The sequence below is a fragment of the Paroedura picta genome, chromosome 2 (genome assembly GCF_049243985.1).
Source record: "Paroedura picta isolate Pp20150507F chromosome 2, Ppicta_v3.0, whole genome shotgun sequence".
Taxonomy (NCBI): Eukaryota; Metazoa; Chordata; class Lepidosauria; order Squamata; family Gekkonidae; genus Paroedura; species Paroedura picta.
Window position 1 is genome coordinate 165,693,391 of NC_135370.1, and position 26,832 is coordinate 165,720,222.

At 44.3% G+C, this 26,832-nt stretch overlaps 1 protein-coding gene across 10 annotated transcripts in view; it reads left to right on the forward strand.

The window, feature by feature from the left end:
* EML1 (EMAP like 1) overlaps positions 1–26,097 on the forward strand; it is a 171,534-nt gene extending 145,437 nt beyond the window's left edge. For all 10 annotated transcript variants that reach the window (XM_077323651.1, XM_077323657.1, XM_077323652.1 and 7 more), the window contains 12 exons: positions 909–1,043; positions 1,936–2,035; positions 3,341–3,495; positions 4,550–4,675; positions 5,668–5,799; positions 13,784–13,851; positions 17,074–17,162; positions 18,377–18,474; positions 21,574–21,661; positions 21,833–21,928; positions 22,772–22,902; positions 24,278–26,097. In XM_077323651.1, the coding sequence (XP_077179766.1) occupies positions 909–1,043; positions 1,936–2,035; positions 3,341–3,495; positions 4,550–4,675; positions 5,668–5,799; positions 13,784–13,851; positions 17,074–17,162; positions 18,377–18,474; positions 21,574–21,661; positions 21,833–21,928; positions 22,772–22,902; positions 24,278–24,403 (1,344 nt within the window). In that variant the 3' untranslated portion in view covers positions 24,404–26,097. The remainder of the gene's footprint in view (positions 1–908; positions 1,044–1,935; positions 2,036–3,340; positions 3,496–4,549; positions 4,676–5,667; positions 5,800–13,783; positions 13,852–17,073; positions 17,163–18,376; positions 18,475–21,573; positions 21,662–21,832; positions 21,929–22,771; positions 22,903–24,277) is intronic.
* Positions 26,098–26,832: the final 735 nt, after the last annotated feature.

The window sequence follows — 26,832 nt, forward strand, 5'->3', positions numbered from 1 at the left end:
ACTAACTTATCCACTTCTGGGCTGAACAAGGAAGTTTACACTGATGAACATCACACTCGTAAATCAGTTATTTGCTTGGGACAAACACATATTGGCAAGAGGTTGGTAAGTGGCTCTGAACTGTAGTTTTTGCTTAATTAGAACAAGGGTGTGGAGTGTGGTTGGAGTGGCTACAGAGCAAACGGTACTCATTAGAGCCTTTCTCTTTAAATGTTCCTGAGCTCTTCTGAGGTTCTACAGAGCTGCCAGTACCCCAGTGTTGAAAAGGGGCATGTGTGCAGTCCTAAGGACCCCAATACAAATCTTGCAGGCTGTCACACCCATGAGCCCAGAATCAATTCACAAGGTAGTCATCAAAAATAAATTGAACACTCTTTGCTTGATCAAATTTTGTAATAATCATAACCATATATTTTTCTTGGCGAATAAAGTTACGGAATAAATTAAAAACCAATAGGCCCAATGAGGTTCAGAACTTCCTCCTAAACTTTTATATATATCAAGCCATGTAGCCTGGATCGATTTGTTTTACTTAAGAAAAAAATCCATTCTGTGCATACGTAATTTGTTCTTGAGGAAGACGAAGAGCTGGATTTTTATGCCCTGCTTTTCACTACCTGGAGGAGTCCTTAAGAGGCTTTCAAACTCCTTTCCCTTCCTTGCCCCACAACAGAAACCCTGTGAAGTTGGTGGGGCTGAGAGAGCTCTAAGAGAACTGTGACTGGCCCAAGGTCACCCACCTGGAGAATCAAACCCAGTTCTCCAGATTAAAGTTTGCCGCTCTTAACCACTATACCACGCTGGCTCTCACCTGAAGTTATCCTTGGTGCTCCTTTAAGTTTTCCTTTACTGTTTTCTCATGTGGTAATCAAACCCAAACCCCTAAACGTATTTTTATCATCTTCTAGTGCTCCAATGAAGCCGTATTTGCCGCTGATTTCCACCCCACGGACACAAATATAATTGTTACCTGTGGAAAATCTCACCTTTATTTTTGGACGCTAGAGGGGAACTGTCTTATTAAAAAGCAAGGATTATTTGAGGTAAAACTGCTACATTCTCAGTGGCTTTTTTCCCAGGGGTAGTTTGCAAGTGCTAGAAGCCTGTAGCCAGATAATAGGCTGGATCAGGGGTAGTCAAACTGCAGCCCTCCAGATGTCCATGGACTACAATTCCCATGAGCCCCTGCCAACATTCGCAGGGGTTCATGGGAATTGTAGTCCATGGACATCTGGAGGGCCGCAGTTTGACTACCCCCTGCGTTACAGCATAGCCTCTAGATGCCAGCAATCACTTTCATGCACCACCCTGTCTCCCTTATCTACTCTGCATAGCATGTATCTCTCTTGAATATTTATGTACAGAAGTGCCTTCAAGTTGCAGCTGATTTATGGTGACCAAGCAAGGGGCTTTCAAGACAAGCGAGAAGCAGTGCTGGTTTGCCATGGCCTTCCTCTGCCCAGCCTGCCTTGGTGGTCTTCCATCCAAGTAACAGCTCTGCAGAATTCATGCTTTGCATTCAGCAAATCCAAGCCCAGTAAAGGATTTTGTTAAGCAGATATTAAGGACTTTTTTCACTGAGTTTTTAGAAGGCTGCTGCTGGTCAGAGTAGGCAAACCTGAACAGGATAGACAAATGTCCCCACCTGATATAAGGCATCTTTGTATTTTCATATATAATTCATTTGTACGATAATAATTTATGTCAGATTGTTCTTATTCTGTTGCTAAAGTTAAAACTCTTAAATATTGCTATAAAGCTTGTACATTCCTGGTGGTTGATTGTTTCTCCTGATTTTTAAATGGGGAGGAGGGGATAAAACATGCATACTGAGTATTGTTAACCCAATTCTTAGTTCTGGACAATCAGAAAATATGGAAGAAAGGGAAATGTAAGCTGCAGTTTCATGAATGTGTTTAATTTCCCATTTTGCAGAAACAAGAGAAGCCTAAGTTTGTCCTTTGTGTAACCTTCTCTGAAAATGGTGATGCAATCACAGGTGACTCGAGTGGAAATATCTTAGTTTGGGGAAAAGGTAAGAAGAGGGTGAGCTTCCAAAACAGCACACCACCCCCTATTGCAATGCATCACGATAACACTTCTCTGTGATAGAAAAAAACTGAGAAAATCATAGCCAGCAGTAATTACAACAAATCCATTGTCCCCTTGACATGAATGGGAACAAAAATTCTTAATCCCAGGCTTCAGCCAAGTGTTTATAGAAGTTTCCTAGAAAAGTAGCTGCAAGAGAGCAGAGCTGAAATCGAAGTGGGCAAAGCCCATTTCATGAATCTGCAAAAAGCGAATTAGACTGCAGAGAACAGTGAGAGGACTTTTCAGCGTGGTAGCAAGGAACATTGTAGTTGCTCTAAAGTGCAACCATCATATAGCCACTTTGGGTGGACTGTGTAACGTCATGGCTTTGCCATCCTAAGTATATGATTCCTAATTCACTGGAAGTACTAGTTAGTGTTCAGGGGAAAGAATGATGCCAGCGCTTCTGAAGCTGCTGCCGTGAGGTGCAGCGATCAGGTGCAAACAAGAACGAGAAAGGTAAGCCTAGAAGAAGACGAGAACCAGAATATTTTAGGGCTTCCAAAGCCCTTTCATTTACGAACACTCAGCGTAGCCTAGACTGAAAGAGTTGTGTGTTCCACTCTCATTTTCAGTGTTACATTGCTGTATGTAGAGTTGATTATCCAACTCTACATACAGCAGTATAACATACATACAGCAATGCTTCTCAGTATATTCTATGAAAGTAACTGACGATTTGGAGAGAACAATAAGAATGCGGTACCTATGAACAGTTTAAGCTTTCCGCAGGGCCTGCAAGACGGAGCTCTTCCGCCAGGCGTATGGTTGAGGCCAGGGTGGAGTCTCGATATTCTATCTGAAGATGCCCCCATGGTTCAGCCAGATATGGCACCTCACTCCCAATGGAAGAAGGCTTGGCCTCTGGCTGGACGAGGAGAGAAGGGATAGGAGTAATTAGATGGTCTATTTATTACCCGTCACCTTTGTTGTTGTAAGGGAGGATTTTATGAGGTTTTATTGTATTTTAATGTTTTATTGTTGTAAACCGCCACAAGCCCGTTGGGAGAGCAGCGGTATATAAATTGAACGATAAATAAATAATTACGGCAACATAGCCACAAATCAGGCACTTCGTTTCTGTGAACCAAGACTTGTTGAAACACAGAGAGAACTAAGTGGAAGATTATTTATTCATTTATTTTATTTTTACATTTATACCCCACCCTTCCCTGGAGGCTCAAGGGTGGCTCATTAAATACAATAGCGTTGCTTTATTGCTACCTTCTTTTCTCCCCATGTGTAGGTAGCAACAGAATAAGCTCTGCAGTTCAAGGCGCCCACGAGGGTGGCATTTTTGCACTTTGTATGCTGCGGGATGGAACGCTTGTGTCCGGAGGCGGGAAAGACAGGAAGCTCATATCGTGGAATGGGAATTACCAAAAAGTTAACAAAACAGAGGTGCTGCTCATGTTCTTTGAAGACAGAGTTATCTTTTTGAATTATTAATGATTTTTGTTTTTGCATAATTTTCAGTAGTGTGTGCAACCCTTTCCACACATCCCATTTTGACACTTCAGCTATGGATAACAGGAGGAGATGCTCCTGATTTACATCAGGGGTAGTCAACCCGTGGTCCTCCCATGAGGGAATTGTAGTCCATGGACATCTGGAGGACCACAGGTTGACTACCCCTGATTTACATCATCACTGTTTTTCATGAGTGGGGCATGCCCAAATTTTCCATGCACATACAGCTGCATTGTGCATGAATTCGTCCCCTCAAGAGTCTGGGTTTCCATTCGTGCTTACTGAAGCAGCTCTGCACATGTATTCCCCCGTTTTCTTAAAATGGGGAGCACTCATATGGGGAGGATTGCTCTCGGCATATGGTACTGTTATGAGTGACTGGAGCACCACAACTGAATGTTTTTTGGAGTGGAGGAGAGCACTAAGATCTCAAGAATGTCTTGAAAGTTACTCTATTTTGAAACTCTGTAGCTTTTGGGTTTCTTCAGAAATCTGTCTGGGCTTAAAGGTAAAGGTATCCCCTGTGAAAGCACTGAGTCATGTCTGACCCTTGGGGTGACGCCCTCCAGCGTTTTCATGGCAGTCTCAATACGGGGTGGTTTGCCATTCCCATCCCCAGTCATTACCGTTTACCCCCCAGCAGCAAGCTGGGTATTCATTTTACCGACCTCGGAAGGATGGAAGGCTGAGTCAACCTTGAGTTGGCTGCTGGGATTGAACTCCCAGCCTCTTGGGCAGAGGTTCAGGCAGCATGTCTGCTGCTTTACCACTCTGCGCCACAAGAGTCTGGGCTTAGTGCTGCACATTTGGTTGCCTTGTGCTGTTGTTACCAACACTTCAGTGGCCTCAGTTGCTTCATCAGGAAGTGGCCATTTGATATTAACGTCAAGCCTTTCAGAGGATAATGCATCCCTCTGTGCCAACCTCGTAAAGGCAATGTACGCTTGAGAAGTAATCCTGTGCCATTCGTTAATTCCAAAAATAGATTCCGGAACAGTTTGGACCCATAAGAACAATTGCCGAGGGGAAAGGTGACGTCGTGTTGATAGGCACTACCCGAAATTTCGTCCTACAAGGCTCCCTATCAGGAGAGTTTTCTCCAATTACACAGGTAAATTATTTTGTGGAGAGCACCCCCATCTTTTGAAACCCGAGGTGGGTCTTTTCTGTAAGCAGGCAGCCTTCATTTCATTTGGTTAGATCTGAGCAGCTACAAATGGAAGGAGTTTGTAGGAGCAGATTTCCCTTCCTTGATCAACTCCACCTTCCCTTAAAATCTAAAGTTGATGGCTGGGCAAGGGGATCCTGAACCAAATGCCATCTAATCTGGAGTACAGTATTTGCTGGCGTATAAGACTACTTTTCCCCCCTGAAAAATATGCCTCCAAGTGGGGGGTCATCCTATACGCTGGGTGCACTTCAGTTGGGATAGACATAGCTGCCCATAGTGGCCCATAGTACTGTAATGTAATGTAACAAACTATATTTTGAGTGGAAATGTTGGGGGATCGTCTTATACGCCCAGTTGTCTTATACGCCGGCAAATACATACTTTTCAGATCTGGTGAAATAACTCCCCTGCTTTTAAAGTGTGTGTGTGGGGGGCTCAACTCTGAATTTGTTGTACTTGCGGAAGAGGAAGGGGGCCACTTTCCCCAGTGCCCCCTTTTTTGCTGCAGGAGAGGACAGGGTTGACATAGTGGTTGAAGGACTGGGAAGTTTCATATGTATCTGTGTGTATTACCAAAGCATATAACATGGCTATAAGACCAGCCCCCACTGTCTGGATCCAATTAACCACGAGCAGAAATCTTTTTGTAGAGCATGGCTTTTATACTTCTGACTGTTTATTACATGGTGCTGGCAAGAGCTCATGGTAATTGATGGATATCTGGAGACCCACAGCTTGCCCACCCCTGTTTTATTGCATCCCCACCCCTCCTCACCAGCAGGTCACAGAACAATTTGAACAACAAGGCATACAGCTTGGAGGGGGACAGAAGGAATGGGCAAAGATCCAACCCACAAAAGTGATCCAAAAGAGTTTGCATCATGGGTACTATTGTTAACCTGCTGAAAACCACCCTTGCTATGTTGATTCAGGGCCATACGGATGAGCTCTGGGGGCTCACAGCGCATCCTTCCAAACCTCAGTTCTTCACGTGTGGGCAAGACAAACACATCACGCTCTGGGAAGCATCCAGTCACAGTCCGATCTGGACCAAAATTATAGAGGTACGTACTTTGTAACTCAAATCCTTTGGCCACCTCATGAGAAGGAAGGACTCCCTGGAGAAGAGCCTAATGCTGGGAGAGATCGAGGGCAAAAGAAGAAGGGGACGACAGAGAATGAGGTGGCTGGATGGAGTCACTGAAGCTTAAATGAACTCCTGGGAATGGTAGAGGACAGGAAGGCCTGGAGGATCATTGTCCATGGGGTCGCGATGGGTCGGACACGACTTTGCACCTAACAACAACAACAAAACTTTGTTATGTATTTAAAACAGGTTTCCTGAAGAAACATACATATAAGTGTCTTGATTGATATTGGAGGGTAAATTGACATTGAAGGGTAAAGCTTTAGAAGGGGTAAAGATCTTCCACTACTAGCCTTAAAAGGATTGGGGAGGAGGGAATTCCAAAGTGAAAATGAGCACTGCAGTAGTCCAGCAGGCCTGTCTTTTCTTAAGCTTGTTCAATCCAGGTGCCAATTCCTGTCTAATGTTTTGTGTCTACCGAGGCTGGCTTTTGGAGCGATTCCCATGGAATGTGAGGAACGTTTCCTTCAAATGGGTCACGAAAGAAAAAACTGCCCAAATCTGAACTGCAGCTGCTGGGGGGAAAAATACATTTTTCGTGGAAATTCCTTTGGGCAGTATTAGAGAAGATCCCATTTGGGTAGAAGTACAGAGAAGTACAGAGGCTGCGCATAAATCACTCTGAAAGTTAATTTCTGGAAGCTAGGGGACAAAAAAATGAAGGTCTGCAGTGGGAGAAGGGAGACCGGCAAAAATTGAGCCCCTTTCTTCTACCAGCAACGTGCCATTCTTCTGGCAGAATTATACTTCTGCATTCTTCTGCTTTAGGATGCTTTGGGCTGATCCTACGTTGAGCAGGGGGTTGGACTAGATGGCCTGTATGGCCCCTTCCAACTCTATGATTCTGTGATTCTGTCGGAACCTGGACCTCAGCCATCAGCTTTCCCTCCTTCCCTTCCCTTGGCAGCCTCTACTCTGAAAAATTCTTGAGTTGCACTGTACTGCCTCGGCCAGGCCGTTGTGTAGTGGTGAACCTGCAAGGTGACCTCACTTTCCTCTGCATCCTCTCCCCACACTATTTCCCCTTTTCTTCCAGGTGGCAGCTCCCATAGCCACTTCCCTTTCCCTACTTCCTTCTCTACTTCTTACCTGCCTACCAACCAATTTACCTTTATTTGTCAATTCTAAGCAGCAGGGTCTGGGTTAGTCATACAAACATGTGGTAGTAGCTAGCCCAATAGCCCCAATGAGTTATACTCGAAGGCCAAAACAGCCCTGGAATGGGCCTTCTCCCTCCCCCTTCCTATTAATAACTGGAACTGAGTCTTGAAGACTGGTGAAACTGTTGTGGTCGTACAGCAACCACCACAGGGGACATTGTGCTTTTTTTTTAACTACAGGTGTTGCTTCTATTATTTGTGGTGTGCCCCCTCCCCCAGTTTTTTATTTCAATTTTCTGCAAACCCCTTTGGGTTTTCTCATGTTTGTTGAAGGATTTGTCTTGTTTGTTCATGGCCCCAGTTTCTGGATTTATATATCCATCGATGGAGTCATGTTGAGAATTAGGTACATTGATTAATATGTTCAAATGCACAGTGGCTAACTTCCACTCCCATCCCGCAACAGTGAACATTCCAAATTATTCCAGTTTTGTACTTCAGATGCCTATTTGTATGTGCCTGCCATATTTTTTAAAAAAACATCCCTAATAAGAACCATCTGTGTATATTTTGGAATTTCTCTTTACCACTAACTTTTCTGGGACAAGTATGCAAACTTTTGAATCAGTTACATTGACATAGTTTTATGCAAAGCATTCTTGGAAATGACATTTGATGAGTGTGCTAAAAACTTTTGGGGAAGATTCCTAAGCTTTATTGCAGGGCTTCAAATTCTCAGGGTTTCCCTATGAGGAAGGAATGACTCTGGCAGTCCACGCTGTGAACGCCTGGTCAGAGGTATTGCCCGGATTTATAAAGAGAGATTCATTCAGTAATAAATAATTACGGCAGAGCAAAATTTGAGTCCAGTGGCACCTTTAAGATCAATAAAGTTTTATTCTAGGTATGAGCTTTCATATGCATGCACACTTCCTCAGATAATGAAATAGGAATCATCAGATACAGAGATAAGGAATAAATTAATAAACAATATCATGAAGATATCCAACAAACATGCAGAATAATGAAGAAGAAAATAAACTTGAGCTCCTTGCTGTTCAGTTGTTGAATTCAATTGCTGTTCACAAAAATATTAGGGAAAGTGATTAATGGTAGATGCTTTCCCAACTGTGAACAGAAGTAATTAAAAGAGACCTGTTGCTAGCTCCATCTGTCTCCACCCAAGTATGGAAGCATCCCCACAAGTGGCAAACTGTGCTGAGTTCAGTCTCCTGTTCGAAGACCAGAGAATTAGATTCTAAATTACATTATATACTTCATTAAATAACATTACAGTTCCATTGCCCCAAATGAAATAAAATAAAGAAGGGATTATAAAAAGTACAGATATAAGAGCTGAATATGCTTAGCATATGTAGTGAGATAAGAAACCAATATCCCTGTTGAATCCTGGGGATTCCATTGTTTTGAGTATTGCAATAATTTGCTTCTCAACAATTTGGAAACCCCAATTGAAGAGGGATGTTGACAAATTGCAACGTGTCCAGAGGAGGGCAACAAAGATGGTGAGGGGTTTGGAGACCAAGACATATGAAGAAAGGCTGGGGGAGCTTGGTCTGTTTAGCCTGGAGACAACTGAGAGGGGATCTCATAACCATCTTCAAATATTTAAAAGGATGCCATATAGAGTAGCGATCCCCAACCTGTGGGCTGCGGACCACATGTGGTCCATTGACTAATTGGACGTGGGCCGTGAAGGACGCCTTCTCCCCCCCCAGCCCTTTACTTTATCCCCCCCCGGCCCTTTACAACACACTTCGGGTGTCATTGTCCATGAAAATAAAATGTTCCTTATGTTCATTGTTGTGGCGTGTCTGTATCTTATTTTGAAGGGATGTTTAAACATTACCATAGCAATCAGAGAGCGTTAGGGCAGTGGTTGAGAGTAGAGGAGTAAACTACCCCCCCCACCGGACCTCAGTAAAATTGTCAAGCGTTGAGTGGTCCCCGTTGATAAAAAGGCTGGGGACCACTGATATGGAGGATGGAGCAGAGTTGGTCTCTCTTGCCCCAGAGGGACAGACCAGAACCAATGGGATGAAATTAATTCAAAAGAAATTCTATCTAAACACCCGGAAGAAGTTCCTGACAGTTACAGCGGTTTCTCAGTGGAACGGGCTTCCTCGGGAGGTGGGAGGTTCTCCATCTATGGAAATTTTTAAATAGAGGCTAGATAGCCATCTGACGGAGAGGCTGATTCTGTGAAGGTTCAAGGGGGTGGCAGGTTACAGTGGATGAGCGATTGGGATATGAGTGTCCTGCATAGTGCAGGGGGTTGGACTAGATGACCCAGGAGGTCCCTTCCAACTCAATGATTCTATGATTCTATGAATTTCCTTTCCAGTCTGCTCATGAAAGTTGTTGTTGTTGTTTTGCAATAAAACAAACTTTGATGTTCCTCATTGAATGTCCTGGAAGGTTGAAGTATTCTACAGGTTTCTCAGTCCTGTGATTTTTGATGTCAGACTTGTGTCCACTTATTCTTTGGTGGAGGGTTTGATCTGTAATTCCAGCAATAATGGCTTTCAAGCCAGCCTTAACTTGTGCCGTCTACTTTACCCTCTTTGTAGAGCGCAAGTCATGCACAGCCCAAGCAGGTATCTCCTTACACAAAGTGAGTCTGATGACAGGGTGACTATTTCAAGAATGGCATGCTTCAGCTTGAGAGACTCTTCACATTTGAAATTCCATCCAGAGGCACACCGTACAGGCATTCAGCCAAACTCTATACACCTGCTGAGTCTTGGAGAGTTCTGAAGTTACCGTTCAGTTTGAATGAACGTGAAGTTTCTGCTCAGCGAATTTCAGTTTATGCTGATAAGAGTGACCTTGATTCTGCGGGAGACATTACTTCAAATCTTGTTCCTGCAAGGTGGAGAAAAAAAAAAACCTGCAGAATTTTTACAATTCAGTGCCTGAGTAAAGGTGACAATTTGGTCTGTAGAGTATCCAAAGGAAGATCGCAAATACAGCTTCCATTGTGAAATAATTGTGGGCATAACTAGGATTTTCCAGATAGTCTGTAGTTTATGGCTTCATGAAACCCTGGTTGAGAAAGCTTGCTCTGCTGCAATAGTTTTGTTTATTTGAACAAGGCCTGCTGAAGTTCACACCTTGCAAATGGGTGAGATCTGCAGTTGCTTGTTGACATGTGATCTCGGTGGTGACTCCCACCTTGAGGGGGTCAGGAAGGCTCCCACACATCTGTCATGTACAAAGCAGAATGGCTCAGCAGGGCATATTTATAAAAGGGATTAGAATGGAGCAGCCCAGGAGGGTAGAAGGTAGCAGGAGGTAGTACAACAAGATGGAAGTCCACTGCAATGAACCCACTGCAGTGATTATTCTGGGCATCACCTTGCTTTTGCTACATGTCTACTACGTTGCCTTCAGATGGTGTGACATTCTGTCCCTTGCCTTGACTGCTGTAGTTCACATGACCTACTGATCTGATAATCCTAATCCTTTTGTATTCTGCATTGGTTGTCTTGCGCTGTATGACAGTATTCTATTTTTCTTAATTCTGTAATCCTTGAATTTCAGTGAAAAAGGTGGTCTCTGTCTCTCTCTCTGTCTCTCTCTCTATCTATTTATCTATCTATCTATCACACATCAATCTGTCTAATCTATCTGAATTTATGACCCACCTTCTCAGTCGGAGGTGGACTCGGGCTGTTGAACAATTTATGTAGCATAATACAGTGCATCACGTTTAACATGTGTTAAATTTATATAATCTAAAATCCAGAACTCTAGAGGCGAGGCCCTAATACTTTTATTTATTTGTTTGTTTATATTATATACTGCCACTCATGACAGGCCCTCCTTTGGGGAGGGTGCAACATAAACTCCAATATAGGAGAGAGGCTGAATAAGATGTCAGCTGTTTTAGTGGCCTCACCCATAGGCCTGGTGGAAGAGCATTTTACAGTCCCTGTGGAATTCAGGGAGCTCCAACAGGGCCCTGATGTTTTCTGGGAGCTCATTCCACCAGGCAGGAGCCACGGCTGAAAAGGCCCTGGCAGTGGTTGAGGCCAGCTGGATTTCTTTGGGGCAGGGAACCACTAGCCCTGTATTGTCAGAGTGTAAGGCTCTTCTGGGGACATATTCGGAGAGATGGTCTCTCTTCAAGGAACAGGAATACTCCCACTGGAAAAAAAGACTCTTATTTTGCCCACTGTCTTTTCAGATCACATGTTATTCATACAGTTATTTTAACAGTTTTCCCAGACTAGAATGCCATCTCTGACTATGGCTGCCAAATCAAGACTGGAATATTGGAGTTAGTGTGATATATTGCTATAGATTCTACCTTCCAAATAAGCCATTATCTCCAGGGGAACTTAGAATCATAGAGTTGGAAGGGACTTCATGGGTCATCTAGTCCAACCCCCTGCACTATGCAGGACACTCACAACCCTATCGCTCATCCACTATAACCTGCCACCCCCTTGAACCTTCACAGAATCAGCCTCTCCGTCAGATGGCTCTCCAGCCTCTGTTTAAAAACTTCCACAGATGGAAAACCCACCACCTCCCGAGGAAGCCTGCTCCACTGAGGAACCGCTCTAAGTGTCAGGAACATCTTCTGGATGTTGAGACGGAATTTCTTTTGAATTAATTTCATCCCATTGGTTCTGGTCCGTCCCTCAGGGGCAAGACAGAGCAACTCTGCTCCATCCTCCATATGGCAGCCTTTTAAATACGTGAAGATGGTTATCAGATCCCCTCTCAGTCGCCTCCTCTCCAGGCTAAACAGACCAAGCTCCCCCAACCTTTCTTCATACGTCTTGGTCTCCAAACCCCTCATCCTCTTAATCTGTGTTATTCCAGGAAATCCCCAGCCTGTGACAGGAGGTTGGCAACCCTGTCTCTGGTGGTTCTTCCAGTTGTTGACCACCAAATTGGAACGGTGACAGATATACTGAGAGTAGCTTATGTTCAGTATGGAAACGAGCTCCCTCAGAGAGCACTGCATGAGGCAGGCTCCCGCAGCCTCTTGGATGTGCCACCAGGGGGAGCACAGGCCTACTGGCCTGGCCCTGGCCTCAGAAAGTGCTTTTTAAATCATTCCTGAGGGGCCGTCAGCTCGGCTTCTTAAAGCAAAAATAAACCGGAGCCTTTTGGCACCTGAAACCTTTAAAGCAATTTTAGTTTGCAAAACCTTAGGCTAGAATCAGAACTATAATCTTTAAGTTGCCCCAAGACTCCCACCGGCATTTTCTTTACAAGTACTGGCTTTTGAAGCATGAGCAGACCCTGCCCCGGTCCCTTGGCCTTGGACTCCTCTCTTTCCACTTTAAAAGGAGAACTCGCTGAATTTGCTGCACAATTTTCTGAAAATTACCTGCATTTTACCCCACACAGCTCCATGTGTCAAGGGTACTGTGTACAAAATGTCTCTCTTATCTTGGATGGTGTTTTTTGTAATGCATCTGAATTGAAACCGTACGGCATGCCTTCTTTTTCTCGGTGTCCACATTATTGATAGGGTCGCCAACCTCTGCTTGGGAAATCCCTGGCAATTTTGGGGTAGTGGAGCCTGGGGAGGGGAGGGGAAGGGTGGTGGAGGGAAGGGACCTCAATGGGGTATGAAGCCATAGGGTGTGTCTTTCAAAGCAGCCACTTTCTCCAGGAGAACTGATGTGGTCTAGCCATCAGTCACAACTCTGGGAGATCTCCATCCCTGTTGGTCTGTTTCTTTTCTTCACTGACATATGGGAGCACTTTTTAGGTTTAACTCTCCTTTCCAGATGTATTTGATCTTGATGTTTGTTACCCCAAGGAGAAAATGGTCTTTGGGGATGATTGATTGGGTAGCATCGAAGAAAGGGTTTCTGCTGGATCTTGCTTGGTGTTCAGTCCATTCCTGCCCTCTCATTTCTAGACCCAGCATAGTATAGTGCAGGGGTAGTCAAACTGCAGCCCTCCAGATGTCCATGGACTACAATTCCCAGGAGCCCCCTGCCAGCGTTCGCTGGCAGGGGGCTCCTGGGAATTGTAGTCCATGGACATCTGGAGGGCCGCAGTTTGACTGCCCCTGGTATAGTGGTTAAGAGTGGGGGCTTCTAATCTGGAGAGCCAGGTTTTATTCCCCACTCATTTGCATGCATCCATCGGGGTGACCTTGGAGTAATCCAGTCCTGATAGGGCTGTTTTCACAAAACAGTCCTGTCAGAGCTCTCTCAGCCTCACCTACACTATAATTGTTAAGGGGGAGAGGAATAGAATGCCATTGTAAGCCGCTTTGAGACTCCTTCTTTAAGTATTTGAAAAGTTGTCACTTGGAGGAGGGCAGGATGCTGTTTCTGCTGGCTGCAGAGGAGAGGACACGCAGTAATGGGTTTAAACTTCAAGTACAACGATATAGGCTAGATATCAGGAAAAAGTTTTTCACAGTCAGAGTAGTTCAGCAGTGGAATAGGCTGCCTAAGGAGGTAGTGATTTCCCCCTCACTGGAAGTCTTCAAGCAAAGGTTGGATACACACTTTTCTTGGATGCTTTAGGATGCTTAGGGCTAATCCTGCGTTGAGCAGGGGGTTGGACTAGATGGCCTGTTTGGCCCCTTCCAACTCTATGATTCTATGATTCTATGATTCTATCCTTCAGTTAGTGAAAAGCAGGGTATAAGAACCAACTCTTTTAGAACAGATTTTCAGGAAAACTGCCTGACGGATGAAGGCATTAACAGTCTGTAATGACTCTTTCAGACATAATATGTAGAGCTGTTCGAGTTATCACTGTACATTGCTCTAACTGTTGCTAATTCCAATTTTGTAGGATCCAGCACAGTCAGCTGGCTTTCATCCATCAGGGTCTGTCGTTGCAGTCGGAACACTAACTGGAAGGTAAGATGTTAAAAAATATTCTTTATTTGTGTAAATTGTTTACACTGCACAATCTTGGCACTGTTTGGGGAGGCAGTTTTGTGGGGGGGAAACATGAATGTAACAAAAACAATTTAAAAATGAATAAAAGCCGTAAGAATAAAACCAGACATCAGAATAAAGCAAAAAGCTCTTTGAGGAATTAAGGTTAGATTCAGCAGCATTCCTTTTTGAGCTCAATGTAACCTTTTCTAGAATGAGAATCAAAAAGAGGCTTTGGAATTTTTATTTTTAAAAATGTGGTTAGTCGGCACTCAAGCAGTCCGGCACGTAGTAAGTTGATATAAGAAATTCCATCTGTGTCCCAGCCCTGGTATTCCTCAGTGATCTCGCATCCAAATTCTGATCAGGGCCAACCCTGCTTAGGGGGCATCATCTAGGCATGGAATTGGGGTCACTGTGGGTGGGCAGGTAGGGGTGAATTGCCTGCATTCTGCAGGGGGTTGGACTAGATGAGGCTAGAGGTCCCTTCCAACTCTGTGATTCTATCTGACTAGGCTAGCACTTCATATTATTTAAACCCAGCATTCAAAAATACAACCAGAGCACAAAACATTATAACATGGAGTAAATTAAAAATGGTCTTAAAGTTAACAGCAAATGATTTTTATTTATTTATTTTATTTATATTATATTTATTATTATATTATTTATATTTATTATATTATATAAAATATATATAATCTATAATATAATATATAAAATATATATTATATATTATTATATTATATAAAATGATGTTTTTTTTAAAAAAACCAAAACTTTGTAAATTAATTGCAAAGAATTAAAAAAAAAAGAAAACCAGTGAAGTCTGAATATTTTTCTGGAGATATGGAATAGCAAAGGCATACCTGCATCCGTTGAAGGGGAAAGGAGGCTCCTTGGCTGCCTCTGAAGGAGTATCTTGACAGTTTCAGATGCCTTGACAAGGCCAATGTTGGCAGGCTGCTAGCTTCAATGAGGCCTGCCACTTGTCCTCTAGACCAGTGGTCCCCAACCTTTTTCAGGCTGGGGACCGGCGGCAGCAAGGAAGCCGATTGCCCAGCCGCGCATGCACGGCCAAAAAGTGCCGCACATGCGCGTTTTCGGCCGTGCATGCACATTGCGCGTGCGCGGCCCTGCTTCCCTCTCCCCCCCCCTACAGTAAGAAGCTTGCCGGGCCGCAAGCTTGCGGCCTGGGAAGTTTCTTACTGCGGGGGGGGGGGGCGGGGAGAGGGAGCCATGGCCCGGTGCCAGGGCATTCGCGGCCCGGCACCAGGACACGGCCCGGTGGTTGGGGACCACCGCTCTAGACCCCTGCCCTTCATCGCTCCAAAAAACAGTCAACAAGGAGTTAGGAGGACCACTCCAGGAGATCGTTAATCGGTCCCTACCCACTGGGACATTCCTGGAGGGTCTGAAAGAGGTAGTGGTTCGTCCTTTGTTGACGAAACAATTGTTCAGTCCTTGGGCCCCAGCCAGTTACCGACCCATGTTGCATCTTGTATTTCTGGGGAAGGTGATTGAAAGGGCTACCGCAGACCAGCTGCTGGCATTCCTGGAAGAAGCATTGGTTCTGGATCCATTCCATTCAGGCTTCTGCCCTGGCCATGGGGTGGAGACAGCTCTGGTTGCCCTGATGGATGATCTCCGAAGCCAGCTGGACCAAGACTCATCAACGCAGCTGGTATCGCTCATTCTCTCGGCAGCATTTGACATGGTAGATCACGAGCTTCTTGCTTGCTGCCTTGCCAATGCTGGGATCCAAGGAGCTGCCGTTCAGTGGTTAACCTCCTTCCTCCGTGACTGAGGACAGGGGGTTGCCATTGGATCACTTGCTCCCCTGCAGAATCCATTGTGGAGCTGCACAGAGGGGGGTCCTCTCCCCGACATTATTTAACATCTTTATGTGCCCTCTTGCCCAGCTTGTCCAGAGTTTTGGGCTTGGATGCCACTAATATGCAGATGACACCCAGCCTTATCTTCCAGTGAATGGTCAGTCAGACGCCCCTCCAAACCTCTTGGCCCAGTGCTTGGAGGCAGTGACGGAATGACTTAAAGCAAGTTGCCTGAAACAGAACCCTTCAAAGACAGAGGTCCTCTGGCTGGGGAGGAAAGGTCAGCGCGTCTTCCCATACTGGATGGAGTGTAGCTTACCGCTGCACAGACGGTCAGGAACCTGGGAGTGATCTTTGATGCCTCCTTCGCAATGGAGGCTTAAGTCACAAAGGTAGCACAGCTGGCAAAGCTACTAGTGCCCAGAATACCTAGCTACACTGATCCACGCAATAGTCATCTCCAGGCTTGATTATTGTAACTCGCTCTACACAGGCCTTTCTTAACCCTACTCCAGAAATGATAGCTAGTCCAGAATGCAGCTACCCAGGTTCTCACATAGACTCCGTGGAGGACCCATATAAGACCAGTCTTGCAGCAGCTGCACTGGCTCCCAGTTGCATTCCAGATTAGGTTCAAGATTTTGGAACGCAACTTCAAGGCCTTAAACAGTCTGGGCCCTGCGTATCTAATGGTGGGGATCCTTTCTGAATACCCCAGAGAGCACAACGCTCAGCCAACGAAAACCGTCTGCAGATCCCTGGCCCCAAGGAGATATGTCTGGCCTCAGCCAGAGCCAGGGCCAAAAATGTTAGCTCTGTTTCTAATTATTTTATTGATGTGTGTTTGGTTTTTTCTTTGGGTCTTATGATGTGATTTTATTGTGTATGCTTAAGTTCGTAAGCCACCTTGGTGGTTCTTATGCAGGCAGAAAACCAAGTTACACATTTTGTAAAATAAGCAAAATGACCAAATGGTTAATGAATTAATACACTCCGATGCCACTCATAAAATGGAAAATAACTCTATTGTGTCGCTTCTTCCTATTGGTATAATTGACGTGAAAAGTGCCACCATTCTGGGAACCCAGGTTATCTCTCAGTTGCCTGCCCTACCATTTAAAGGAACAATACATTTCAGCAGCAATGATATTTGACTTGAGGCTTTGATATTAAAACGTTCACAGGCTTTCTGGTAAATATTTGTTGCAGCCAAGCTGATCTCATCTTCATTGTCCGCTGCTTTATTGTCAACATAATGTAGTCCCTGTTCTGACATTGAGAGTGGTTGGGGGAGGGGAGTTGATGATCCCTGCTCCCCATCTCTGCCAAACAACTTGTTGACTTTTCCTCCCTGTGTTTTCGACAGGTGGTTTGTATTTGACACCGAAACAAAAGATTTGGTCACTGTGCACACAGATGGAAACGAACAGCTGTCCACAATGCGTTACTCACCAGGTTTGGCACCATTTGCTCAGTTGTTTAAACAAAATGGAAGCGTCTGAATGCTGCAGCAAGCGTACTTGTTAATGTCAGAGTCTTAAATATTGGGCTAAAATTGCTTGGCGTGGAACTGGGGGTTTCTTTTTAAAAGGTTCAAACCTTAGGGGAAAACTTACACCATCTGCTTAAGGGGAAAGCTAGTTTGAACAATTGCACTCTTAATTTTGTTCTTGTTTTATGGGGTTTTATTCTTTTATTGTAAACCACCACGAGCTGGACTGGTTTCAGAAGTGGCAGTGGGTAAAGCCAAATATAAATAGAGAAATAAATGTTATTTCACCAACTGGCAAGTTTTTCACAACCAATTCATAGGACTGCTTTTTTGATCTGGCAAAGCCAAAGTGAATTTGACCATTCCATTGGTTTGGATTGGTTTGGGTATAGTGATAAGCCTTTTAAAAGTTCCCAGGTGGTTTTGGCCAGGTAAACGCAACATTACATTATAGAATTGAAGTAATGGTTAAGAACAGTGGTTTCTAATCTGGCAAGCGAGGTTTGATTCCGCGCTCCTCCGCATGCAGCCAGCTGGGTGACCTTGGTCTCGCCACAGCACGGATAAAGCTGTTCTGACTGAGCAGTGATATCTGGTCACTCTCAGCCCCAGTTACCTCACAGAGTACCTGTTGTGGGGAGAGGAAAGCAAGGCGATTGTAAGCCACTTTGAGACGAAAATTGGCATATAAGAACCAACTCTTCTTCTGCACGTTGTGTTTATTAAGATCTGATCTTCCTTACACATGAGTGGAACACATTTCCACTTGTCCAAGGAAGAAGGTTGATGTTTGTTTTCGCTCAGCTGCTTCCTATGGAGTGCAGATCTGGGAAGGTGGAGGGTTTTTCAAGGAGAATGTGTGTGGGGGGGGGGGCTGCTCCTTTGAGCGGAAGGTTTAGAACTCCCTCCGAAGCCCTCTCTTTCCCCCGTGTGGATGCTGACTGTTGAGGACTACTTATGCAGCGGCCAGGTATTTTGCCCTCTTGAGTACTCCAGTGATTAGGAAGTTTGGGGTAGTAACATAGATGTCAATGCATTTATGTGTTGAATAATATCACAAAAAAACTTGCTTAGAAGTGATGGTCCACAATGTGTTATTATTCGACAAACTGGTCTTGTCGCAACATTGAAGCAAACTTAACTGTACGATGGCTTTGTTTTTCTTCTGTGTTTACAGACGGGAACTTCTTAGCGATAGGCTCTCACGATAATTGTATTTACATATATAGTGTCAACGACAACGGGAGAAAATACAGTAGAACTGGCAAATGCTCAGTAAGTCACCGCCTTATTTCTTGTAGCTTAAAGTACCCAAGAGGTTTGAGCAACATTTAAAAATAAATGGGGCACGCAGTAAAGCTTAAAAGCCCTTTGATCTCACTTCCCCAACCACTCAAAGTTTTGCAAGCAAAAAAATCCCACCTTCTGAATTACTTCCAGGAGTTACTCAGGCTCTTGTTTCAACAATATTCTCCTAAAAATATATTCTTTCCCCCAAGTCTCTCATAATCAAAATGTTTTTACCAACTCAGATTATTTCTGTTTCCACTGGAAACACACATTTCTAGAATATGTTTGAAGTGTTATCTCCATAATTAGCTAGTGCCACAAACCACCCTTGGTATGTGTGTTTGCACAAGCATGTTGCATGTTTGACTGCATGTAAAAGTGGGTTCCTCTTCTGTGCCACCACTGCAAGTTATAATACCCAGCCGAACGTGTAACCAGTGCCTTGGGGAACCCTGATAAGGCTGCCCTCTGAGCAAGTGTGAAGGGTAGAACTTCCAGTTACTTTAGTTGCCCACATGCATGCATGTCCTTAGTGCAGCCTTTTGACCGTGGAGGACCCCCTGAAATATTTTGCAGGGTTCAAGGAACCCCCGGAAGTGGCGATATGCCCCTTCAGAGAAATGGGCACAGAACTAAGATGTGGGAGCCAACCAATCAATTGATTGTTTACTGTTTCTCTTGTGGAGAAAGAGACCAAAATGTAGAGCAACAGGGGAGCTGGGCTGCAGTGATATCAGCAGTGATCCAAACTTCTGGGAAAGGCCATATAAGCCCTGGAATGCTCTTGCATATCCTCAGGGTTTCCTGGTTGGGAATCCCTGTCTTAGTGTGTGAGAGTAGGATCTGAATCACAATCTGCTTTCTTAACCAGGAAAGAAACTTTATAAATAAATATTTAACATGGAAAATAGCAGGTACAGATCTAAGGAATGCAAAATGAACATGAGTCTAGCTAAGTTACAATGAGGGGTGTGGTTTTCCAGTTTGGATTTTTGAAACAAAAATAATTCAGGTTTCCCTGAAAATCCCTGATCCCAAAACTAGCTCTGCATTGGGATCTGGGATTTTTCAGAAATCATGAACTTTTTCAGGCCTACAATAGACTCGTGAAGGGGGGAAAAAACATTTAAAACTTGCACACCAGAAGTTCTGTCCGTGGGGAGTGGTTTGTTCCCCACATGCACAGCTGATCCTAGGCTGACTTCTTTTGCAGCCCAGTTTAAATGAGGTTGCAAGAGAAGCTAATGGCAAGATGGAAGGGAACTCTCAAGGAAATTCCGCACATTAGTAAAAATATTGTCACACCCACAGAATGGCGAAGCACTAAATTATATCGCTCCCCAGGAACAAGGAAGAGGGAGGCGGGTGCAAAGGCAGGACAAAACAGGCGACTTTAGCTTCTTTGAACCTTGATACCCTCCTTCTGCTGGTAGCCTGCTGGGTTTTCAGACCCTAGTCTGGCACTTTCACCAGGACACCACACTGGCTGTCCTTGATCAGTCTTTGGCAGAGAGGACAGACATGCAAAAAGTTTTGAACCAATAGACTTTTCTTATAGTCTCTGGATCAACACACATTTTTTAAAACCTGTTCTTTTAATGGTGGGTGGGACTTACCAGTTTATTTAATGGCTTCCTACTGTTTTGTGGATAGTTTTTAAATTGTGTATGCCCATTGGCTTATTTTAACTAGCATGATGTTGAGAGCCAGCGAGGTGTGGTGGCTAAGAAAGGTGAACCCTAACCTGGAGAACTGGGTTTGCTACCCTGCTCCTCCTCCACGTGAAGGTGACCTTTGGCCAGCCACCGTTCTCTCAGAACACTCTTAGCCCCACCTGCTTCACAAGGTGCCTATTGTGGGGAGGGGAAGGGAAGGGGATTGTAAACCGCTTTGAGACTCCTTTGGGCAGAGAAAAGCAGGCTATAAAAACTGACTCTTCCTCTTCTAATTGTAGATCACCTTGAGTTGGACTCTGAAGATGTGGCATAGAAATACCCTAAATACTCTAAAATAAATAGACCTGTTGAAACAAGACCTGTTGAAACAAGGGGAACTGAGAGCCAATTTGGTGTAGTGGTTAGGAGTGCAAACTTCTAATCTGGCATGCCAGGTTCGATTCTGCGCTCCCCCACATGCAACCAGCTTGGGCTCGCCACGGCACTGATAAAACTGTTCTGACCGGGCAGTGATATCAGCGCTCTCTCAGCCTCACCCACCTCACAGGGTGTCTGTTGTGGGGAGAGGAAAGGGAAGGTGACTATAAGCCACTTTGAGCCTCCTTCAGGTAGGGAAAAGCGGCATATAAGAACCAACTCTTCTTCTTCTTCTTCTTCTTCCTCCTCCTCCTCCTCCTCCTCCTTCGGGTAGAGAAAAGCAGCATATAAGAACCAACTCTTCTTCTAGTCTTTGAGTAACATTGCCCGGTACCTTTGAGCCAATTGATACTAAAACACTAATATAAGGAAAGGCGGTAGAATTTTTCCACTTTTGCTACAACAAACTGATATTGGAGGACTCAACCACTGAAGAAGTCACCAAAAACGGAAATTATCTAGAAGCCATTATGCTTGTTTCTTCTTGTATATAAAATAAATTGTAAATGAAATTGTATTGGAATTCAATATATACATTATCACAAGTATATTGCCTTGGAAAGGTTCCTTGTTCTTCTGTTGATTTTCCATTGTGAACCTTCCTTTTTTTGTGTTGTAATTTCATCGTAATGTTAGGTGGGCAATGCTCTCCTTGCCCTCTAGCCCCAGGTTTAAATTGGGCCTCAATAGACGTGCCCTCGATTCAGCCAGACGTGCGCCACTCTTTTTCTCCCTCATCCAAAGAGCACATGGAACTTTGGACAGGAGCCTGTAGTCCCAGTGTGGTGCCCCAGGTTGCTACCCAAACACAGGTCACCAACGTGGTGCCCCAGGTTGCTATCTAAACCCAGGTCACCCGCCGTTCGTAATGTAAGCAAGGCTTCAATGTTCCTTTCAGCATAGCTTTTTATACGTACCGGTGTAATTCTGTTGGGGGGGGGGGAGAATGTTATGTTGCTGGAATTAATATAATGCTTCTCTCTACTCATAGGGTCATTCCAGCTTCATTACTCACTTGGACTGGTCCGTTAATTCTCAGTACCTCGTGTCTAATTCAGGGGACTATGAAATCCTATACTGTGAGTAACAAATAGGGTTTTGTCCTTAGCACAGAGTTCGTTCTTGGCTAGCAAAGTATTTCTGAGATGGAAAAAGAAACCACAACTGATCGGGGACATGTGTTTTCAGTCTCCGAAGCGTCACTGTATATATCCTTATAACTGGTGTCTGTCTCCCATATTTTCCTGCAGGGGTTCCTTCAGCTTGTAAGCAAGTCGTGAGCGTGGAAACCACCAGAGATATCGAATGGGTGACCTACACGTGTACTTTAGGGTTTCATGTTTTTGGTAAGCTCTCCAGCCTGCTTTTCATGCCTCTGCAAGTAGATGACTTTCAGCACGTCAGCCTTTTAACAGGACTTGAGATGCGACCTTGAATCTCTGTCCCTCCGTGCCCCCTGAAATGTCGCTCTTAGAAATTAGGGGACCCTCAAGAACAGAATGGTGCAGCCAAAGGAGGAGGGATCAGCAGAAATCCACAAATGGAGCAAGTGCTCATGCAATTCTTCTGCTGATCCCTCTTCCACATCTTTTTTCTGGGCTCCTCTGATTCCAGGACATGTGGAGCCAGAGAACGCAGTAAACAGCCCCCCACCCCTGCAGCCCTTTCCACTCAGAAAAGTAGCAGGGGAAGGAAGCCTGAAGCCCCTCCTCCCTTGTTGTTGCCCTTATTGAGCCTTTACAAGCTATGGGTGTTTGGGTAGGTGAGTGTGGGCTGTTGTGAGGGTCAAGTGGAAGTGGAGAGGGACAACATACCGTCCCCTAAGCTCCTTGGAAGAAAAACAGGGAAAAAATGTACTAAATTAAGAAATAATACTTCATTTAACACCTAGGCTTGGAAGGAAGAGAATTTGAAAGCCTGCAACTTTGTAGTGGACTAATTTTGTCCTTTGTTGCTTCATAGAATCATAGCAGCATCTTTTGTCACATGAACTGCCACCTATGACAAACTTAGCAAAGAAAGATGGTGCATTTCAGTTACGAATGTGTTCGTAGCTACACTTTGCTTTTAGAGAAGGGTGCATACCCATAGACAGCAGACTGTGGATGAGTGGTTTGGTTCAGGTTAAAAGAGAGGACATTTAAAGCAGATTAATTGATGAAACACTAAATCATTTGCTTTTCCTTCAGGGGTGTGGCCCGAGGGCTCAGATGGCACAGATATCAATGCCGTCTGCCGCTCACAGGGGAGGAAATTGTTGTCCACTGGCGATGACTTTGGCAAAGTACATCTCTTCTCGTATCCATGTTCACAGTTCAGGGTATGTATGAGAAGCATTGTCTAAGGTGGAGAAAAGGCCCTTTGGGGTATAGTCCTCATGCTTTAAAGAAATGAACTGTGCATTCTTAGCTAGAGGCAAACCTTTCTAATTCCACTGAAATCAGCTTGAACCCACACTAGGCAAGATAACCTAACTTGCCTTCTGTGCAGCCAGATGTGTTTGAAGCAAAGATAAACTCTGAACTGAAGTCTTCAGGGCTCGTTCTCTTAACTCTTACAGGACTTAAGGCCCCAGTTTAGATGAAAAGACACACCTTGGTGGAAATGTATTGGTTTGTTTATTTTATTATATTTCTATACCGCCCTCCCGTGAGGCTCAGGGTGGTTTGTGTAATACATGGAGGGTATACATTGAATCACGGTACAATAATGACAATAATCATAACAATGGGTTCCAAGTTAACAGCAGGTTTAGAGCACAACAATGACTTTTATAACCTATAAAACCCATTTGGAAGTGGGTTTGAATTCAGAACGTTGTGGGGGTGTCTGGGGGACGAGTGGATGTTGTTTGATCGGCCTGCCTCAACCAAATGCCCGGTGGACGAGCTCCCTTTTACAGGCCCTGCAGAACTTAACCAGTGGACATCCACCACTTAACATCGCATCTATATTGGGAATTAAATAGATGAAGTACAAGCGGGAGGGCTGAAATTGCACCTCACTGCGAGCGTGCACTAAATCAGGGGTAATCAACCTGTGGTCCTCCAGATGTCCATGGACTACAATTCCCATGAGCCCCTGCCAGCATTTGCTGGCAGGGGCTCATGGGAATTGTAGTCCATGGACATCTGGAGGACCACAGGTTGACTACCCCTGCACTAAATGACAGGGACTAGTTTTTTTCCATGAGCTGAGAAAGGCCGCCATAGATGAAAGCAGTGGTTTCTGACAATAGCTCCTATTACCGACGTCACATTTTATATTAGTGATTGTTCTCTCTCTCAGTGTAGTGATTAAGAGCGGGGCCTCAAATGCTTTATTGGCGCTCCTGGTGTACTGTAGTGTTGAGAAGTGGTGGCCTCTAACTTTTTATTAGCATACTGTAGTGATTAAGAACGGTGGCTTCTAATTTTTTATTAGCAATGGTTCTCTCTTGGTGTAGCGCTTAAGAGTGGTGGCATCTAATCCGGAGAACCAGGTCTGATCCCCTACTCGTCCACGTGCAGCCAGCTGGGTGACCTTGGGCTTATCACAATTCTCTTAGAGCCATTCTGTCAGAGCCCTCTCAGCCCCACCTGCCTCACAGGGTGTCTGTTGTGGGGAGAGGAAAGGGAAGGCAAATGTAAGCTGCTTTGAGACTCCTTGATAGAGAAAACCAGGGTATAAAAACCAACTCTTCTTCTTCATTTCAGGCTCCCAGCCACGTGTACGGCGGGCACAGTAGTCACGTAACCAACGTAGATTTTTTATATGAAGACACTCATCTCATCTCTACAGGTGGAAAAGATACCAGTATTATGCAGTGGCGCGTCATTTAGAGGAAGCCTTGTCCGAACAGATGTGTCACCAAGAACTGGCCCTGCACAGAAGTCCTGTATAAAACTGTATAATTTAAAACTTAACAGTCTGGTTGCCGTCTAGCCTAGTCACTGTGATTTTTAAGTTTGAAAGAAAAAAATCCTTACAAACCTCAGGAAAGCTGCCGTACTTATTTCAATAATTTGTTAAGCATTGTGGAGGGGGGGAGGGGAGAGACCCTCTGGTTTTGTCGTCGTACACAACGTATGAAGCAGTACAACTTTATAATGAAGTCATGGCTTGAACATTTATGCAATACATACGAACAGGACTGTTTTCGATTAAAGCCAGACAGAAAGCTTATCCTAATAATGACATCTTTGTGCTTCAGTTTCATTATTTACACTTTTGTTCCATCTGGCTGCGTAGTTAGAAGGTCCCGGTGGCTGCTAAAATACTGGCGTTGCGAGGAGTGGAGGCGGAAGAAGCCCCCAAATCCCGCAATATTCTTTCTTTTCCAAGGAACTGCCTTAGGTCTGCGATTTGAAACGAAATGAGACCGTTTGTGGCACCAGAACTTGCCAAGTTTCTTCCAAAGCAAAGAACTTGCTTGAATAAGGAAACGTGGAATAGGATTCGTTAATTTTGCATTTTTTAAAAAATTTCCTGGCATAGCAGATATTGAAGCGAAAAGACACGAACCCACAGAGGCGATGGATGTCACAACAAAATGAATCATCAGTGATGTTTGTTTTTTTTTTTTCATCCAGTGAAATTATCAGGTGCTGCCCCCGTTTTCATTTGAGGGTCTCAGCAAGGTTCAGGTAATCTGGTTCAGGATAAAAATCCCTTCTAAAAGAAAATGTTCCACGTGGACCATTTGATTAAAAACAATGAAACCAACATGGCCCCCATAGCCTTTGTTCCTTTTGACAGAATAAATGACTCTGCTAAGCTGGTCAGCAGGAGTGCTACTGCCTTACACATATGTAAGGGTTTTTTTTAGCATAAAGAATGGTAAGGCAACCTAAGCTTTACTTGTCTGTTGTTTATGGATATTGTATATTCGTGTGTTAAGGCCAAGGAGACTGAGTATCAATGGATCTTTTTAAAGTACACCCGTAAACCTGCAAAGGAAGTCCAGAAATAAAATTTTAAGAGGGCCAACTAGACTGCATGCAGCCTAACTTGGTATTCGGGGCTTCAACCCTGGGCACAATCCAAGGGATGAACTCCCCACAGCCCCCTTCGTAATGTTTTGGAAGATGTCTGGCTGCCACACAGCCCACTTGGGGCTATCCAAAATGGCGGAACGGTAATGAGAAGTCCCCTGGCCCACGTCTTTTGATGGACGAAAATGTTGTCTTGCAACTGAGCAAAGTAGAAGTGAGAGAGTCCCAAAGGCCTTACCAGTTTTGATTGTGACGGAGACGGAAAAGAATTAAGTGTTTACATTGGGGGGAATGTATCTAGAAAACTTTTTAAAGGGGAGCGTTGTTATTAGCAGGCTCTAAAATGCTTAAATTGTAAATGCTTGGGGAATGTTGTGTAATGAGCAGGAGACACAAATGAACTGAGCTCTGAAGCACGGGTTGTTTGGGGGTAATTCAATGAAATTTATTATGTTTTGAACCTTTCTTTTTTTTAAAAAGTTGCATCCCCAGCCTGCTACACTAAAAGTGCAGGGCCCCAATAAACATGTTATCAAGATGAATTGTTCTAGTGTGGTTGCGTCACACCGTTCAACAGTTTTATCTACTTTTGCTTAACATCCTGAATTCGACATCTGTCAATTTAACCAGGATCGTTGTCATTGTCGTCTCTCTCTCTCTCTCTCTCTCTCTTTTTTTTTTTTTTTTTTTGTATTTTCACTTTGGTTAAAGCAACAAAAGTCAAACCTGCCATTCTGGGCTGATTCTGCATTTACATTCTTTTCAGCTGTCGAGCTTGCTGAATTTGAACCCGAGTCTTTCTCCTCCCCCCCCCTTTTGTTTGGAAGTGGCACATACAAGGTCTCAGAAATATGCATAGGAGAACACCACAACTGTTTTAGAGTACTGTCAGAAACCCATACAGTTCAGCACACTAGCAGATCCTTCATTGTTTTTCCCTTTATTCCCATAAAGATCTTTGCCTGCCATTCTCTTCACACAATGGTTATCCTAGTGTCCCCCCCCCCCCCCCGTTCCTTCTGTATTCTGTTCCTTTTACTTTTTAAAGTCATAACAGAGTTTGAGTCCAGTGGCAACTTTAAGATCAACAAGCTTCAAGCTTTTGTGTGCATGCACATTTTGTCAGAGACATTTTGTGTGTGCAAAAGCCCTGAATAAAACTTTTTTTGGTCTTAAACGTGACAGCTGGACTCAAAACTTTGTTCCGCTGCTTCAGACCAACTGAAAAAACAAAAAGAGGAGAGTGTACAATAGAAAGTCTACATCAGAAAAGGAAA